We start from the raw sequence: 20,052 nt of genomic DNA, 5'->3' as shown, positions 1-20,052 counted from the left end.
TGATATCTGTGGGAAAAGGAAGAACTCAAAGATATGTTTGAAGTTATGTATCACTTGACATGTACGTGTAATTATCCCCGTTTGTTCATGCTTCCAAATAAAAAGAAGTACATGGCTCTATACCGTGTCACTTCACCCAGAGAGAGAATGTGTCCAAGTCTTCTTTCCAGGATTCGCGTTCGTAAGTGACCCCACACGGCTGGGTTGTACTTAGTCCCATTGAAGACATTGTCTTCATCAGGAACTTTGACAGCATCCACAAGACTACACTATCTTCTGTTAGTTACGATTCCCATATTCTTGGATAACCATCTTAAGGAACTTGTGTAAAGACAGGTCACCTGACCTTTCTTAAAATGTGATAAACACTGGTTAAGAATTAAGACCTTTCCTCATTTGCAGTTAGCCTTAATGTAAAGGTGCCGTGTATCCTTTTTTCCCTTGTTACCTAATGATTTTTCATCCCTTTCACCAGAAATGGGTTCGGCCTGATGCTTTATAACTGCCCGAAGTTGGTGCAGGTGTGACCTAGGGCCCTTGTCCTCTACAGCCACTCTCACCTGGGCATCAATTAGTCTCTCTGTCTTTCCTGCTAGCCTTTTCCACTGTGCCCAACACATTTCAAAATCTGTTCCGAGCTCAACATGTTTTAATGTATCCATATGAAAAAATGATGGGAGGCCATGCAGAGAAATGGGAAATCTGATTTTGCTGGGCAGCTACCCTGATATCACTGACAGGTTTGGGAAAGCAGCATAACAGTCTGAACTGGTAGAAAACGACAATTCTCCTGCATCTGAAGCTATGCTTGATTTGTCAGAGAGCAAATCTTCAGATGATCCCATACTATTTGAATAAATCCTGTTGGAAGAAGTAGGTAACACACACACACACAATGCAGACTGGAAAATGTGGAGAGGAAGGGATCACAAGAGTGTTGAGAATATACACTGCAATGCATTGATTCCAGAGCTGAGAGCCACAAGTACACTAGGCAGTAGTATTTTTCCTATTGTGTGCCTGCTTACTGTTTTGTAATCTCTCATCCAATTTCTCCGTTCTTGTGAAGGGGGGGGAGAAAAATGGGTCAAACACAGCAGAGATTGGCTACCAAAATTGCTCTAAAACAAAAAAAAATACTTCAAAAAAAACAGAGAAATGACTTAATAGTATTTTATGTTATCATTTCTTTCCTTTTGATAATGAGAACAAAATATGCAACTCCGATTTTATGTTATAGGACAAAACGTCACCTACATCTGAGTTGTTGCAATAAGATAAAGAAATGTGATGGTCGTTTTGTTTCAAAATTTTTGTATTATTCATGCTATAAGGAATTTTATGAGGCAAACTACTTTTCTAACATGAATTGCCTTGACAAGCCAGTTAGAAATGGAAGGTTTGGGTCTAACGCCCAGTTAGCAGCAGCCAGTTGCTGCTAACTACATTTTTTAGCCAGACAGGTGAATATAATTTTAAAAACTGAAACACGATTGAAGGTAGTTTGGGACAGTATAGTGCAGTTTTGTATTGAATTATTCAAATTAATGAATAAAATAAAATTTTGGAGAACTCATTCCTTTTTGCACACGTAGTTGTTGACTATAAAGGAAAAGTCAGACACACATTCTGTCCTGCCATAAATAGTTCTGCGTTTAAGAATTTGCCATTCTTACAGATATTGAATTGTGATTGTCTTCAGAGACTCTGAATATTTTGCAGTAATTATGAAAGAGTGTAATCAATATTTAAAATGCTTAACTTTATTTCAATATATTTGACAAACATCTACAATTTACTTTGTACAATTTTGAAACAAATATTTTTACCAGGAAATACATTTATTACAACCAAAATTGCTTATAATGTAAAAAAAGTCGATCTATTTTCTATTTTTCTTAGCAGAAATATATCAACATTTCAAGTTCCCGATTTTAATGTCTTTTTTCCAGTGAACCATTTTTCACTCTTTTCCAGTGAACTATTAGTTGCTTAACTCTAGACTTTTTCCAAGTTTAAAAACCATTTTTTAAAAATCAGAATTTCAGAAGAGGTAAATTTTCTTTATTTCCTTCAGGACTTAGTTTGATCAAAGGAGAGCTCAGATCTATTAGCTAGAAGTAGAAAATATATAATTAAAACATTGACTAAGCACAACTTTTACATTCTTGGAAATATAAAGAACCCAATCTGTTAGCAAATCTACATTAACAGTGCAGTTTTGATTACAACCAATTGCACCCAATTCAAATATTATATAGCTTATTAATGCCAGCTTTTGGCAGAATTTTGAGGTTAAATTTTCTAATATTACATGAAATATACCGTATATACTCGAGTATAAGCCGAGTTTTTCAGCCCCAAAAATGGGCTGAAAAACCCGACCTCGGCTTATACTCGGGTCACCACAAGAGGGCGCCGGGTGACCACAAGAGGGCGCACCGCGGGAGCCCGGCAGCTGCCCTACCCTTCCCACAGCCGCGGAGCCCCCTTTTACTTCCTGCTTGGAGCTCCTGCAGCTACGGTACTTCTCCGTTCCAGCAAAGTTGCCAGCCAACTGCTCCGACGGCGCGAGAGAGGAGCAGACGATGCGAAGGTGGGGTGGGGGGACTCATGAAGCAGGAATCCCCCCCCCACCTTCGCATCGTCTGCTCCTCTCTCGTCGGAGCAGTTGGCTGGCAACTTTGCTGGAACGGAGAAGTACCGTAGCTGCAGGAGCTCCAAGCAGGAAGTAAAAGGGGGCTCTGCGGCTGTGGGAAGGGTAGGGAAGGTACCTTCCCTTCTCCGTTCCAGCAAAGTTGCGTGCACCCTTTCTCTCTCCCCCCCTCCACCTAACCGGCTTCCCCTCGCACGCCATCGGGGCAGTCGCGGGGGAGAAGAGAGAGAGGGTGCCTGCGTGCACCCTTTCTCTCTCCCCCCTCCACCTAACCGGCTTCCCCTCGCCTTTTTCCCCTCGCACGCCATCGGGGCAGTCGCGGGGGAGAAGAGAGAGAGGGTGCCTGCGTGCACCCTTTCTCTCTCCCCCCCTCCACCTAACCGGCTTCCCCTCGCCTTTTTCCCCTCGCACGCCATCGGGGCAGTTGTGGGGGAGAAGAGAGAGACGGTGCCTGCGTGCACCCTTTCTCTCTCCCCCCCTCCACCTCACCAGCTTCCCCTCGCCTTTTTCTCCTCGCACGCCATCGGGCTGGTCGGCTGGTGCCTTTGCTTGAGCCTGCGAGAGGAGGAAGTGGGAGGAGTGGGGCAATTGCCACCTCTCCCCAGCTCAAGCAAAGGCGCCTCCAAAGGCAGCGCACACAGAGAGAATGAGTGCGAGCCTGAATGAGAAGCGGCTGGCTACCTTCTTGTGTCCCCGTTTGGTTGCGTTTAAAACCCAGAGCTTGAAGTTCTCCCTGAGTTGAGAGGAGAGGAAAACGTACCATTTGGCAGCTGATTGATTCGCACTTGCACGGGCTGGGTGAGGAGAACCCTACATAGCCTTAGGCGGCTGGGAAAGTGAGGGGGAGCCAAGGGAACAAAAAAAGGATCGAGAATCAGCTTTGGAAGAAGGTGTGTGTGTGTGTGAGCGCCTGTCCACCCTGCAAAGAATGCCAGCTACTTCTTTTTCCCTCGCTGAAACCGGGAGGGGTTTTTTTCTCCTTGCTCCCTCTGTGTGTGTATTTGTCAACAAATAAACCCTATCGGAGTTGGCAGGAAGCCCTAGAGCGGCGTGGGGGTGGGCTTGTGAATGAAAGGGAAGCCAAGGCAACAAAGAAAAAGGGGAAGGATGAATTTTGGAGAGCGAGTGTGTGTGTGTGTGTGTGTTTGTTTGTGTGCTTGCCTGCCCCCTCCCCCTCCCCCCTGAAAAATGCCAGTTACCTCTTTGAAGGAGGTGTAGCCAAAGTGCCTCCTTTCCCCCTGGCTTAAACCAGCAGGATTTGGGGTTTTTTTACTCCTCACTCCCTTAACCTGTGTATTTGCCAACAGGTTTTAACTATTCCTCTCTCTCTCTGAGTTGCCCTTAGTTGGATTAAAAAGACCTCCTGCTGTCCGATTCTCCTCCCCCTCTTTTGAAAAGATTTAAACTGTTTAAAAAATGGTATCTTGTGGTAGTTGCTGTCCTTGCTTGGATAGGATTTAATAATGTGTAATGAGGCAAGAGCTAGACAGGAATTTCTTAAGTGTGTTTGTGGATCTTTAAAAGTTGCCTTTTATAAAGTGGGTTTGAGAGCATATCTATCTATCTATCTATCAATCAATCAATCTATCTATCTATCTCTCTATTTATCTATCTATCATTCTATCTGTCTGTCTGTCTATCTTTCTATCTATCTATCATTCTATCTATCTATCATTCTATCTATCTATCTATCATTCTATCTATCTATCTATCTATCTATCTATCTATCTATCTATCTATCTATCTATCTATCTATCTGGTTTTCTATGCTGATAACCTCACAGCAGCTAATGCTGAAGCTGTTTGGACATACAGATTTATTTATTTATTTAATTGGATTTGTATGCTGCCCCTCTCCAAGGACTCAGGGCGGCTCACAGCATATATAAAAACAGAACAATAATGTAAATCCAATTAATGATGAGAAGGAATCTAGTTAGGTTTTAGCATTGTTGCTGATTGAGCTACTTTTTTACTTTTTAATTTGTTAATATTGTTAATTTGTTTACCCTCTTTTAAATTTACAGAGCTAGTTTACTGGTTTTCTTTAAAATAAATATTCTAAAACATGTCTCAATTAATGTAATTTTATTGGTTTCCATTTTTATAAGTTACCAGTAGCCACTGCATTTTCTAACCTCGGCTTATACTCGGGTCAATAAGTTTTCCCAGTTTTTGTGGCAAAAATTGGTGCCTCGGCTTATACTCGGGTCGGCTTATACTCGAGTATATACGGTATATAACATCAGATTGGACAAAGCTTAAAATATATAGTTGAGTGCCTCTAAATGTAAAATATACGCAATTAAACTTTATCATCAACACACACTTACAAACAGTACTGAGGGTGAGATAAAAATAACCTTACCTGCCCTGTAGGTTTCAAAGGAGAGGGTTTAGTTATTTCAGGAGTGTTAAGATCAATGAGAGGTTTGTTTTCACATTCCTGGGTGGCAACTGGTGTTTTATCTGTTTCAAATTCTATCAACAAGTCCTAAAAAAAGTGTTTTAATACTATCAAAAATGCAGAATGTCAGATACATATCTTGTACTCCCACCTCCCAAAATACAATACCTAAATATTTGATATTCTATTGCTTCAAACAACCTTTAATTTTAGAGCTTGTGTGATCTAATTCAAATGTCCCCTTAAGCCATCAGTGTAAATAAGTTCCCAACCCACCTTTGCTAAAAACTGACACTCTTAACAAGAATATTTACGGTATGTCAAAGTATGGATGGCAGGCACTGATGGACTATTACTGTAACCAACATTTGAAAGAATTGCATTTATAATATTTTCAGGAGAGATGGATCTGCAAAGCACATTTAAAAGCAAAACCAATAAAACCCTTCATTTTTGAAATACCATAAAAGCCTTCCTAGTATAAAATATTACCATAATAAGTACACTAGGGGGTGATAGCATCTTTCCAATTCTGTTAAAAGCAGTACAGTAGTTGCAACATTAATTTTTACTGAAATACATGGTTTGTATTTTGACATGACAGATAAACTTACCTCCTTAGCTAGAATTACTTCTCCTGTTTCCCCCTTTTTAATAATGTCTTGTTCTATTTTGATAGAAGATTTATCTGGTGAAAATGTAAGCGCAATAGGTATAATTCTTGGTGGAGATAAGTCTCCTTCTGTTGAAGATGTGCTTGAAGACATCCGTGTCTTGTTCTTAGTCACACATTTAGAACTAGGTAGAAACAGTGAAAAAACCATCTTTATTCAGAATTCCAACCCTGCAATCATTTACAGTGGTACCTCGTCATACGAACCCCTCGTCATACGAATTTTTCGAGATACGAACCCGTGGTTTGGAATTTTTTTGCCTCTTCTTACGAACTTTTTTCACCTTATGAACCCGCCACCGCCGCTGGGATGCCTTACCTCCGGACTTCCGTTGCAAGCGAAGCGCCCGTTTTTGCAATCCTGGGATTTCCCTACAGCATCGCAAAAACGCGGAAGTCCGGAGGTGGGGTTTCCCATGGAGGGGAGCTTCAGGGGAATCCCACAAGCGCAAAAACATGCGCTTTGGCTTGAAAAAGGGGTAAATTTTGGGCTTGCGTGCATTAATCGGTTTTCCATTGATTCCTATGGGAAACATTGTTTCGTCTTACAAACCTTTCACCTTACGAACCTCCTCCCGGAACCAATTAAGTTCGTAAGACAAGGTATCACTGTATTTCTATTCAGTATTTGCAATTGTTTCTTTACCTCAATCTCACAGGAAAACAAAATTACATGAGAAATTGACTGTCCTTAAAACTTACACTAAAATAGTTAAGATACAGTAAGATTTTTGTTTCAATAGGTAATGTATCTTTTGCAAAATCCTTAAAACTCATGGATCCATATTTTCTTTATAATACTGTACAGTAAAAAGACAGCTTCTCGTAGAAATACATTGTTGTGGTAAATAAATAGTTACATCATTTGTACAACATCAGTCACAACCAATAGAAATCATAACTGTATTGTAATACATCACAGTATACTAATTGATAAGCTGAATAATTCCAATGCATTCAGTTGATGGATACCAGTATAGCATATCATAGAAAACCCTGCACTTTTTCTGGGATGTGTTTCCTTTCCTTTTCTTTCAGAACAAGAATTGGTAAAGAGCCCAACCAAAGAATCCCTAAGACCAGGGGTAGGCAAAGTTGGCTCTATGACTTGTGGACTTCAACTCCCAGAATTCCTGAGTTGACATGACTGGTCATAGAAGAGCTAACTTTGCCTACCCCTGCCAAAGACCAATTGCACCCACAGAGATAGGCAAGACACCAGAATATAAACTGAGCAAACAGCACTCTTTATGACCACTGATGATGTTACCTAGATAGGGCAACGAAATATCTGCACAAAAACAGAGAAGCTCAAAAGAGCACCAAGGACCCTTCATTTCAACCCTGACCTACAAATATTCTCCTTTATTGGTACAGAGAATTCCATGCTGAAACCTTGTAGTTTTCTCTAGAAGGGCTAAACTTGCACTCAACATTCAAGTCAAGATTTGAGCCAGAATCCCCTTTGGGCGTAGATAACCAACTTTATAACTTATTTATTTTCCACCTTAATTTTTTTACAAATAAGATAGCAAACACATTCAACACATTTTTCTTCTTCTATTTTCTCCGCAACAACCCTATGAGGTGAATTGGGCTGAGAGAGGATGACTGGCTTTTATAGGCAAGACAGGATCAGAACTCATGGTCTAATTTTCTAATCTGGTCCTTTAATCAATAGATCAAACTGACTGTCTATAAATTTGATAAATAAATAATATTCGCATTTTCTGAAATCAGACATACGCCAAGGGTATATTAATAAACAATAATTGCAAGGATAAGGAAAAATGGCAGAAGACATACCTGATTCCCGCAGTCTTTTTAAAAGATACACTGGAGACTTGTCGAAGAGCTAAACAATTAGGGGATGACATTTTTCTGGGCACTGATTTGGGGGTCAGTGTTGAAATTCCTGAGATACTTCGACCAACATAGATAGGCAATATAGAATTCCTTCTGTCAGGAGTCTGCTTCACAGCAGAGCAGGATTTTAATACATTTCTTTCTAATTGTTTGACAGGTGTGGAAAATGGAGCATTGCTACAGAAATTAAGAAAACATAACAAATTTAGAACCCTGAAATTTCAACTAAGAGTCCTTATTTTTGGTAGCTTATTCATGTTACGTCCAAGTATTAGGAGGATAACTTATCACAATGGTTTCAAAAGACATAGACAGTCCTTGTTTTATTGATAGTGATTCAGACTGGGAATTACAACAATAAATGATGCAGTTGTAAGGTATTGTGTCATGTGACCACCACGTCAACTTGTGAAGGCAGTTCCAGCATTTCCAGATGGGCAAATCCCATGCAGTCACAGTATCCCATGCTTGCCACTTGCAAACTCTTCCTGGCTTGTTTGCCTGTTAGAAACTGGCAGGAAAGTCACAAATGGTGATCAGTGATCATGGGATACTGTGACATTGTAATCATGAGCCATTTGCTGAGCGTCCAGATCACAATCATGGAGATGCTGTGATGGCCACAACTATGAGGACTAAGTAACTCTTGTTTAGCAACATTGTAAGTTTGAATGGTTGCAGCACAAAGGGTCGGTCAGCAAGGACCACCTGTATTTTATAGGGTTCCAAGTCACCTGTACTTTATAATTAAGCTTAACAATTATTTAACAGGCAAACCTAAAGCTTGCCAATTGCCTAGCCCACTTATTACCAACCTCTGAAATTTCTGATAAACTTATTACAATTCTCTCTGCAAATTGCAGGCATGGAAATTATCTAAATATATGGATATTGTAACACTGCAGGATAGCTTGACAGCGTCTTCATTTGTTTTCACAGGAAATTAAATAATTTGGATTCTATCAAAGTTCACCTATTATTTATTTATTTATTTATTTATTTATTTATTTATTTATTTATTTGATTTGATTTGTATGCCGCCCCTCTCCGTAGACTCGGGGCGGCTAACAACAGTGGTAAAAACAACATGCGACAATCCAATACTAAAACAGCTAAAAACCCTTATTTTAAAACCAATCATACATACAAACATACCATACATAAATTGTAGAAGCCTAGGGGGAAAGAATATCTCAGTTCCCCAATGCCTGACGACAGAGGTGGGTTTTAAGAAGCTTACGAAAGGCAAGGAGGGTAGGGGCTATTCTAATCTCTGGGGGGAGTTGGTTCCACTTATGTTATAGAACAGTTCAATGAAGACTAACAATTGAAGTGGAAACCAGAAATTTACCTTTTAATATTGCTACCGGATAATACTGGATTTGATTGCAATACTCTGGCGACTTCATTTTCTGAAGAAAAAAAAATTAAGCAGAAAATACAGTTGAAGTGTTCACATTAATTTTCTTCGATACATATTCAATTGCTTAATGTAATTCTAATCTCTTTTGTTGCCAGCGTGTACAATGGCATGTTAAGCGCAGAATCAACATTCTCCAAAAGTTAGCATAATTTAATGCATTAAGATTAATTTCCTTACCTCGCTTTAGGTTTGGAGCTGCTGCTTTAGAGTTAAGTTTGAAATTTGAACTTGTACTTGCATTTCCTGATATGTTTTTTGATAATACTTTCTGAAGACCAGAATCTAAACTTTTCTGCAGATTACTGCCTGCACTCTCAGATTTCAGGCTAGCTTTATATTTGGGTATATTCACAGGATTTCCTTTAGCACATTTGGTTGTGGGTTGTTTTCCAGATGCATCAGAGTGGGCAGCATTCACTGAAAATCCTCTTATAGGTTTAACTATGGAAATCTTGCTTGTTACAGAAGAGTGCCTTGTTCTGACTAGGAAATAAGACAGCACAGACTGCATTATCATAATTGTAATCAAGCTTTTTTTTTTTAATATCACAAAAATAGGCACCAGTACATTACAATAACCTTATATTCCGGATAGCAATAAACATGTTTGTACAGTGGTACCTCTACTTACGAACTTAATTCGTTCCGTGACCAGGTTCTTAAGTAGAAAAGTTTGTAAGAAGAAGTAATTTTTCCCATAGGAATCAATGTAAAAGCAAATAATGTGTGCAATTGGGGAAACCACAGGGAGGGTGGAGGCCGTTTCCTCCTAGGAGATTCCTAGAGGCCCCATGGAGGCTTCTCCCCACCTTTTCTGGCCCTGATTCCTCCCAGTTGATTCCTAGAGAGGCCCCACGGAGGCTTCTCCCCACCTTTTCCGGCCCTGTTCCCCCCCAGGCAATTCCTAGAGAGGTCCCATGGAGGCTTCTCCCTGCCTTTTCCGGTTAGAGTTTCGAAGGCTCGGGTTTGTAAGTGAAAAATTGTTCTTGAGAAGAGGCAAAAAAATCCTGAACACCCAGTTCTTATCTAGAAAAGTTCGTAAATAGAGGCGTTCTTAGGTAGAGGTACCACTGTATATAAAATCACAAAAACAATGTGCGCTCCTTGTGCAAACTGTATCCCTACTAGCAGATATTTGTCATGATGCTGCATGCAAAAATGAAAAATAGATAACAGCATTCCATATGTCCCCAGACATATATTATTTTATAAGTGATCACTTTGGCTGGACTAGAGTTACTGTACCCCAATACCCTTCACCCCAACCACTGGAGCAATCCAGGAGGATGCTACTGTCACAAAGGAATCTGAAGCCATATAAGAAAATAAGATTACTTCCTTTATTTCACACGTATTATCCATCTGGGTCACCAAGTTTATTTATGTCTTAAAATAGCATCTGAACCTAGCTTTGTCTTGCTATGAACATACAAGTCATTGTTCTTACTTAATTAGAATATTAATCAACACATTTTAAAGACATCATTACCCATGAATCAAACCAGATAGGAGCAATTCAGACTTAGATCTGTATAATTCTTAGAGATATTTATTTGATAGAGCAGTACACTGGTACCTCTACTTAAGAACGCCTCTACTTAAGAACTTTTCTAGATAAGAACCGGGTGTTTAAGATTTTTTTTGCCTCTTCTTAAGAACCATTTTCTACTTAAAACCCAAGGCCGGAAAAATTTCCCAGGAAACTTGAGAGCGGCACGAAGACCTGGCCAGCTTCCTGCCATTCCCCCTGGTTTTTTCTCTCTGGTGCAGTGTATGGGAGGCAGCTTTTCACCGGGTGTATGGGAGGCACGTGCTCCTCCTCGCCACCTCAGAGTCCCTCTTTTTTTTTTAAGCCTTAAAGTTGGGATTTTTTTTATTCCCCTCACCTCACCTTCCTTTGGCAGCGACTGTCCTCCTCCTCTTCTTCCTCCTCCTCCTCCCACCCAAATTCCGAGCTTTTATTTCTTTTACATTGATTCCTATGGGAAAAATTGCTTCTACTTACAAACGTTTCTACTTAAGAACCTGGTCACGGAATGAATTAAGTTCTTAAGTAGGTGTACCACTGTAATTTATTGTACTTGTCTTTTATGTACTGATACATTTACAATCAGTTTTAACATATTTAAAAGCATTTGCTATTAAATTTCACACTTTTAAAATGCTGCTAAGATGCTTGTGCTGTTGAAGAATTTACTCAAGAGAAGCATCGTTGTCATTGTACTTTAATGCAGTTTTGTCTTCTATGAATAGCTGTGGCTCCTGCCTTCCCCTTCCCCACTCAGTGTTCAACTCTGACTACTTGAACATGTTTTCATTAAGTCACAGTTCCCATTCCATGCTATGCACTAGAATCAAACTACAACTGAATAATTACCACTTCCACTTTTAGGAGAAATTGACAGACTTGAATTGAAACTTGAATTCGTGCTGGAAATAGAGGAGGAAGATGAAGTATTTCTTCCCCTATGAACATTAGTAGGTTTCAGTTGTCTCGTTTTCATTTCCAACTGTAAAGACAATGATAAATTATTTGGCTGTATGCTAAAAAAATACAATCAGGTATATTATTCTGACCATTATGCTTTGATTTTTTTTCCTCATCAAATTGCATCTCTCTACCTGAATAACTGCAATTGTAAGTACATGGTTATCTCTTCCATTCCATTATAATAGAGGTCCCTAACCTTTGGTCTGTGACCCAATGCCGGGTCCGTTGGGAACCAGACCAGGCAAGTAATGCATGTGCAAAACCATGCCCCTCCTTTCCCACAATCATAGTTCCCTCTAAGCTGAGCAGTGAGCAATCGCTCACTTAAAAATCATCATCAACTCAGAGTTTTCCAAACCTGCCCAGAAGCCGAGAGGGAAGGAGAGAGAGAGGAAGAGAGAGAAACAGATAGAAAAAAGAGAGGAGGGAAAAGAGAAAGAAAAAGAAAGGGAGTAAGGGAGAAAGAAAATCAAAATCTAGTTTGAAACTAGCTCAACTATTTAAGTGGCATTTTGATATTGATAGAGTTGCCCTATTATGAGCTCACTGTTGTAGACACACAGTACAGTATTTTATTTTGAAATTCTCTGAGGCAAAACAGGGTGGGTTTTTTATTTATTTATTTGTTTGTTTGTTTATTTATTTATTATTTTTGTGCCGCCCAGTCCCGAAGGGACTGCCGCTCAGACACTATACTTTTCCGCCCACCCCCCAAAAAAATTAGAGGGAACACTGCCCACAATGTTGGTCCACAGAGGCAGAAAGATTGGGTACTGCTTCATTAATAGCATATGGATTTTCTTCTGTTTAGTATAAAAAATAAGGTCAAATTAGACAGAACTTGCTTCTTCGCAAATTACATTTCTGAATCAATTTTCTCATCTTGATACATTGCATGGGAGAAAATCAAAACAGTTCTCAAAGATACACTAGTTAAAATGTATTTTTTAATTAACTTGTTATGTTAAAACTTTAAATCATGGAAAAAGTACTTTCAGATAAAATACTGAAATGACATGTATTTGAACATCCAAATTGATTGATTAAAAAGTATTCACCTTGCTGGGAGTAGGGAGAGTTCTCTTGCTTGGCATGGATGAACTGGTAGAAAATGACAATTCTCCTGCATCTGAAGCTACGCTTGATTTGTCAGAGAGCAAATCTTCAGATGATCCCATACTGTTCGAGTAAATCTTGTTGGAAGAACTAGGCAATTTTCCTTGCTTGGGCTGCAAGATTTGGATTTGAAATATTTGTAAAACAAATAAATATCAGAATACGAAAATCTCATGTTATTTCTATTAAATGAAAACTATCTTGAATAGTTTTGGCATCAAACTATAATCAGGCTATTAGTTAAGGGGATCAAGTGATATGTTATTAGAATGCAAATATTAAACATTCCAATATTATGAAATCCAATTCATTTACGCTCTCCCTACTCTCCAAAGTATACAACTGTCTGAAATACAGTTGGAAGTGTATATTGAAAAGCATTTTTCTCAAGTAATACTGAATACTTCACAATGAATCAGCATGAATTAAAACATTCATTTAAGTCTTAAGATAATGGTGTGACCTGGTCAGACTTTGGAATGACTTTGAATTTAAAAGGCAAGTCTTCTGCTTTGCAATGTCTCTTCTTATGAAGACAAAGCTCCTTTCCGTTGCTGACTCATTCAAAATGGCATACCAGTTCATATTCATGTTTCATAACCAGGCACACCAAAAAGGTTTGAACTAGAACCTTTGAAGGTCTATTTATGTTAAAGCAGAACTAACCATATTTCAAGAAATTGGGGAAACAACTGATAAACCATCTTCAAAAGCCTCAGGTTCTCTCATGTAACTCTCTTACTTGGCATCTTTAAAGTTTTGCTCTCCCCTCCTGTTCAAAGTTTCTAATTCAAATGTCAGGCTAAATGCATTTTTGCAGTAACACCATTAGCAATAACAATTAGACTTATGTACCACTTCACAGTGCTTTACATCCTTCTCTAAGCGGATTAGTGTCAGCACATTGCCCCTTCCCAATCTCAGAATGATGGAAAGCTGAGTCAACCTTGAGCAGGTGAGACTCAAACTGTTGAACTGCTGGCAGCCGGCAGTCAGCAGAAGTAGCCTGCAGTACTGCATTCTATCCACTATGCTACCACGGCTCTTAAACATTAGGCACTTAAATAAGCAATAAGATTCTTAGATTAAGAGAGTTGAAAGGGATCTTGTAGGTCACCTAGTAGGCCATCACCTCCCGCCTAAGCAAACTCTACACCATTGCTTAATAAATTATCCTAGCCTCAATCTATATCTACCAATACTCATCACTTTCAACTAACATTCTGACCAATCCAGGAAATACACAAATGTTTCAGATTCAAACAATAACCTTAAAAATCAGGAGCACAGAGCTACATGCTTTCTCAAAAACAGAAACATAAAATATCAACAAACTCACAGATTTACATACCAAGTAGACAGAAAAATTCTATTCTACTTAGAATTAGATTGTAATATCATGATACAACTGAAAGCTTAGGTATAATACAAAATTAAAACCTTTACCTCGCCTGCTACTAAGTAGTTGTTATTTCTAAGTGCAGTTGATGCTTTTATAGTCTGAAATTTGCTTTTTTTAAGGCTTGTGTTATTCTTTGCTTGGGGTGAGGATACACTGTCCATTTTAGGTAACTTGTCTGTTTTATCAGGACTTGGGGCATTTAGAGACACTTGGGGAGAACGTGGGCTGTCCATTATTGCGACAGGTTGCCGTAAACCCTTCTGAAGTTGTTTGCTTGGGCTTTCCCAAAGACAGTATGTCTCTCTTCTAGTGTTTGTTGGAATTTTATCTGCCCCTATTCCTTTTTCAAAGATTTTCAGTTTTGACTTTGATTCTTTCACAAACTTTTCAACAATCGCTGTCTTTTCCTCCTTCAGACGAATAGTATTATTTTTTTCTATTTTGTTTCCATTTTTAAGCTGCAGAGCTAGCAAGTGAGCTTCTTTAAATATTTCCACAAATTTATCTCCTGCAGGAGGGCTCCAAGGGAGGTCATGTGCATGTGATCGAATTTGACTTTCTCCGTGGGATTCAAGGCGCACAGCAATGCATTTTTCTTTATGGCCCACTGGTCCAATAAAAACTTCATCTTCATTTCCACTATAACGGAGAGAAATTAAGTCAGGTCCACATACTTCTCTCCATTCTTAATGCACCTTGATTTTAATGCTAATTTTACCTTGTGGGAGATAGTGAAAGGTCAAAATCAAATTTTTCTTCAGTCAGGAGGTGAAAATCTGAAATTGCAATAGTACATCATACATTACTATTGTAACATTTATAATGGTTAGTGAGATGGGTGGCATATAAATTTAATAAACAAACATACCTGGGATTCACTTTTTTTCCTACAGGAACCAAATTATTATTCAGCACCCCTTCAAATTATTGTACCATATTGCCTCAAACAGGCATTGGTTTCATGAACTTTCAGTTTACTGGATTGACTCTGCTTAACAGATGTTCACAGGATAGGAACATCTCTTTATTTATTCATATTAATCGAATGAATGCGTTACTAATTGGTGTGGAACCTATGTTAATAGCATTTATAATAGGAAAGATATTTGTTAGCAAGTCAGCTTCTTTTGAACTTATATCCTAACAAAATTTCAATGCAGGAAGTGTCTACATATAGCAAATGGCTTGGTTAAAACATTAGCTTTAACCATAAGCAAAAGTAATGATAAGAAATAAAATTATCTTTGGTTATTTTCATTAGGGATTTTAAACATGATACTCAACTTATGACTGTAATTGAGTCCAAATTTATGTTGTTAATTTAGAAATTTGTTGAGTTTTGCCCCATTTTACAATTTTTCTTGCCATATTTAAGTGAATTGTTTGTAAAATTAATATGGCTTTCCCATTGACCTTGCTTGTCAAAAGGTTGCAAAAGGTGATCACATGACCCCGGAATACTGCAACTTTCCTAAATGTGAGTCAGTTGCCAAGCATCTAAATTTTGATCATGTCACCATGGGGAAGCTGCAACAGTCATAAAGTGTGAAAAACAGTCATAGGTCACTTTCTCCAGTGTCGTTGTAACTTTTAACATGCACTAAATGAACTGTTTTAAGTCAGGGACTAACGGACATTTACTTTGTGTTTCTTGGAGATAGTGATGTAAGAATTTGAAAGCTGATCAATAAGTGAGCTGGGGTGGTGCAGCAGGTAGAGTGCTGTACTGCAGGCCACTGAAGCTGACTGTAGATCAGCGGTTCAAATCTCATTACCGGCTCAAGGTTGACTCGGCCTTCCATCCTTCCGAAGTGGGTAAAACGAGGACCCGGATTGTGGGGGCAATATGCTGGCTCTGTTAAAAAGTGCTATTGCTAACATGTTGTAAGCTGCCCTGAGTCTAAGGAGAAGGGCGGCATAAAAATCAATCAAACAAACAAACAAGTAAATAATAGATGTAATGGGATGTCCTGGGTGCAGAAAAGGACACCCTGGAAGAAACTACCCTGTCATCATCATCATAATTAATAATAATAATAATAATAATAATAATGATAAAAATTTATTATATCCAAGGACTTGGAGCGGCTCACAACAGCAACAAAATACAATATGATACAAATCCAATATTAAAACTAATTAAAAAACCCATTATTACTAAAAAACATTCAATTCTACACAATCACACCATTCTCAAATGCTAGGGTCAGAGAGATGGGGGGGGGAGAAGAGGATTAGTCCCCCCCATGCCTGGTGGCATAAATGCGTCTTTAACATCTTGCAGAAGGCAAGGAGGGTGGGGGCAATTTGAATCTCCAGGGGGGAGGTTGATTTGAGGGCCAGGGCCACCACAGAGAAGGCTCTACCCCCAGGTCCCGCCAAACGGCATTGTTTAGTCGACAGGACCTGGAGAAGGCCAACTCTGTGGGACCTAATTGGCCGCTGGGATTTGTGTGGCAGAAGGCGGTAGGTATTCTAGTCCGATGCCATGTAGGATCCATGTTATGGATCTGTCAAGCTGTTTCTCTTACCTTCAAGTGGACTTAGATTGACTTTTGTATCTTTCTGTAAAGTCACAACAGAATAGTTATGTCAGAAGATACCGTATGACATATTGTTTTAACACCTACCATTGGAAGGAACATCTATTGTTTTACATTCTGAATCCAATGTTTTTCTGTCTTCCATGGTATCGCTGCAAAATAGTTTCACATCTCATGTTAGATATTAAATAATTAAAACTATTACATTGTTTTTCCAAAAATTAATTGAGAGTAATAATAAAAATGGTCAAAGAGCTGTTATAATCCCAATGTTTTTCTCTATATATAAGAAACTTAAATATTCTAAACATATTATTAATGGCCCAATTGACTGAAGTTTGGTTCTTGTATTTAGTATTTACATCCATCATATATACATCCATCATCATATTTATTTCTATTGTTTAATGTGACAGCAGAGGTACAGTATAGCAAATATCCTGGTTTGATAGGAACCAGGAAACCTTTTCCTGCATTTTACAGTAGACAAATTAGAGCCTATTTATGAATTTGAAGCTTTGTATAAGTCAGATTAGAGTTTGTTCTTAAGACTGGAATGTTTACTCCAAATAATTTTTCTGTGCTTCCTCCCACTAAGAGGTTTTGCAGCAAATTCTCATTATAATAGGAACTCTAGCCTCATATACAACAATTTATTTTTTTTTTAAAAAAATCTGGACAATTGTTGCCATGGAAGGTGGGAATTTCAAATATGTTACAACAATGTAATATTAGGATATCTTAATTGTGCAACTCTGTTTGTACTACAAATTGAAAAGCCTTTTCAGAGAGCAAAGTATGATGAAAGATTACAGGTCACTTCCTTTAATAACAGTACAATAATTTAACACCATATGAAGATGAATAACAAATCTGATCATGATTTGGCTTCATAACATTTAAGATGTATCCTTCCTTAGCTTTTAGATATGGAATGATATTTTCAAGTTAGCTATTTTCATTGCTTCCCAGCTATGCTTTATTTGAACAACACCAGAGGGGGAGGAAATCTTCCTCTAAATATAAATTTCCTAGCTAAATTACTTTCTCTTCTTTAGTTCCATTGAAAACTTCTAGATTATAATATAAGAGTTAACTACACATGCAGAGTTCAAGAAGATCCTGTCATTTGGCTTGGCTATAAAACCATCAAAAAAACGAGTTCCACTTTCGTCTGTAGTCCTCCAGCTTTTTGGCAAGTTGGATACCTCACTCTTACTTGCATTTTTGAAGCAACTGCAATTAAGATCTATATAAGGATTATATAGAGTTTACTTCCAAACCAATAAAACTTTGCGTACTGTTAAGACCGCAGATCCTTTGAGAACACTCTTTTCCAACCTTGGCAACTTTAAACGCCATTAAAACCTGGCTTTTCCATCTGTCCTGAGACCATGAATGACTGAATGTTTGAATGTTATTAATAGGATTATTAACTGTTTCTATATTTTATTTTTATTTTATTTTGATACTGTAATATTTATTGGTTGTTAGCTGCCCAGAATCCACTGTAGTAGGGTGGCATACAAATCTTGTTTAATGTTTAACAAATGTATAAACTTCAACTCCCAGAATTCCCCCTCCAGCCAGGATGGGAATCTAGGAGTTGGAATTTCACACATTCTGAAGTTGCCATGATTGGAAAACACCGATTTAGAACCTTCCCCCACCCCCCCTAGATTGAAGCAAAAACAACATGCGGTGCAATATACAACAGAATAAATTCTTCATGGGCCATAAATGCAAAAAGTTGTTTTCTCTCTCAAGAAATTCAGTTTGTTCTTTATATCTTGTATACCCCCAACTCTTGCGATCCTGAATAAATAAATAAAACTATAACCAGTGGCACTTAGCACCAAAATGATTGGCTCAGATATATCCAAATTACAATCAGACATGTTGGAAGTGTAAAGAAGAGGAGGGCACCTTCTTCCATCTATGGTGGTCATGTCCCAAAGCGAAAAAGTTACTGGAAGCAACTTAAAGTGGCTACAAGAAATAACGAATGTAGCAATATAATTTACACCAAAGTTCTTTCTCCTAGGCATTATTAGGAATTCATATGTTTCAAATGTTAAGTATTTAATATTACACATTATAACTGCCGCAAGAATAGCCTACGCAAAAAAATGGGAAAACCCACAGATACCTAGTGACAAGGAGATAATTGAGAAAATATATGAATGTGCAGAGATGGACAAGTTAACTATGGAACTGAACGATCAAAAGGACTCAGATTACTACTCTACCTGTACAATTGGACACAAAAAAGAAAAGCAAATCAACAATAAGAGATGGAACTTTAAAAAGAAATATGTGCACGAATGTAAAAATGAATAACATATCAATGTAAATATATGGATGTCAACCTACTGGAAAGTATTAAAATGTACTAGGATATAAATATCAAAATGCAATGAAATATATTTTAAAAAAAATAAATGAAACTAGACAAATCTCATCGCCTTTTTTTGAGGGGAGGGGGAGGAAAAAATAAAAATTCCCATTACGTTTCGTGCTCTAATATATTTGCCCCCAGCCACTTTTACATTCCATACCCGGCCCAATCCCCTCCAGACTTTACGTGCTGCCTCACCGCCAGGCCAGCTACCTCCACGAGGCTCTCGTGGACCGTTCACGGATAAATTAGGACATTCCTCGGAGGACTGCGCGCCTAGCTCGGTTTCCCCTGGTCGTGCGGTGAGCAAGGTTTCGCTTATGCGGCACCCTTTGTCGCTTGCACGCAGTCTGAAAGCCGTTTAATTTTAACGTGCCCCTCCCGCCTGCCCCCTCAAAAAAACCCAACCCCTCGGGCCTAAATTCGAATTCACCTCAGAAAGGGGTAAAAGGAAAACGCCACTCTTCCTCCTTGGAATCACCCGCCTGATTCCATTTGAAATGCCAATCGGCCAACCTCTTGAACCTTTTCCTCCCATTTTATTGGTTGGTTTAAACAACCGCGCAGTCTATTGACCAATGAAAGAAAAACGAGTGGCCGCCCCGCCCTTTCCTGCTTCAGTGCGACGTGAAACTTGTAGGTTTTTTGGAGGGTTTTTTTGCCATTGGCCTTCTTTCTTTAGAGTGACGCTCAAAATTCTTACCACCCGGAGATCGCTGTAGGAAGACCATAGAGTTGGGAGGGGGGAGTGGAGACTTACCTTCCTTAACTCTATGGTTTATTTATTTTTATTTACGTGTTTGTTTGTTTGTTTTTCCCAATACACAATAATACAGAATGAGGGTTATAGAGGATATAATCAGGTATAATGTATTAAAGGGGGAATAGAAGAGAAAATAAAGGAGTGAAATATAACTATGACAGAATAGAAAAGATATAGGTATAGAAGAGAAGATAGAGGAGATATAGGAGAGACAATAGGACAGAGGACATAGGCACTCTGGTGCACTTATGTACGCCCCTTACTGACCTCTTAGGAACTTGGTGAGGTCAACCCTGGATAGTCTAAGGCAGTAT

At 38.6% G+C, this 20,052-nt stretch overlaps 1 protein-coding gene across 2 annotated transcripts; it reads right to left on the bottom strand.

Annotated features, from left to right (window-relative positions):
• Positions 1-1,741: 1,741 nt before the first annotated feature.
• Positions 1,742-19,528, bottom strand: LOC139169334 (G2 and S phase-expressed protein 1-like). 2 transcript variants are annotated; one of them, XM_070755332.1, is made up of 12 exons: positions 19,409-19,528; positions 16,665-16,729; positions 14,753-14,810; positions 14,079-14,673; positions 12,575-12,745; positions 11,403-11,535; positions 9,203-9,508; positions 8,954-9,014; positions 7,543-7,779; positions 5,678-5,861; positions 5,025-5,150; positions 1,742-2,114 (listed from the first exon to the last, which is right to left on the bottom strand). In XM_070755332.1, exons 2-12 carry the CDS (start codon positions 16,720-16,722, stop codon positions 2,037-2,039), a joined length of 2,007 nt encoding a protein of 668 aa, XP_070611433.1. In that variant the 5' UTR covers positions 16,723-16,729; positions 19,409-19,528; the 3' UTR covers positions 1,742-2,036. The 2 variants fall into 2 exon arrangements, with proteins under 2 accessions (XP_070611433.1, XP_070611434.1); XM_070755333.1 differs by having other exon boundaries at positions 19,174-19,480.
• Between the last annotated feature and the right edge of the window lie 524 nt (positions 19,529-20,052).

Source organism: Erythrolamprus reginae, chromosome 6 (assembly GCF_031021105.1).
Source record: "Erythrolamprus reginae isolate rEryReg1 chromosome 6, rEryReg1.hap1, whole genome shotgun sequence".
Lineage (NCBI taxonomy): Eukaryota > Metazoa > Chordata > Lepidosauria > Squamata > Dipsadidae > Erythrolamprus > Erythrolamprus reginae.
This window is presented reverse-complemented; position numbering and strand designations above follow the sequence as displayed.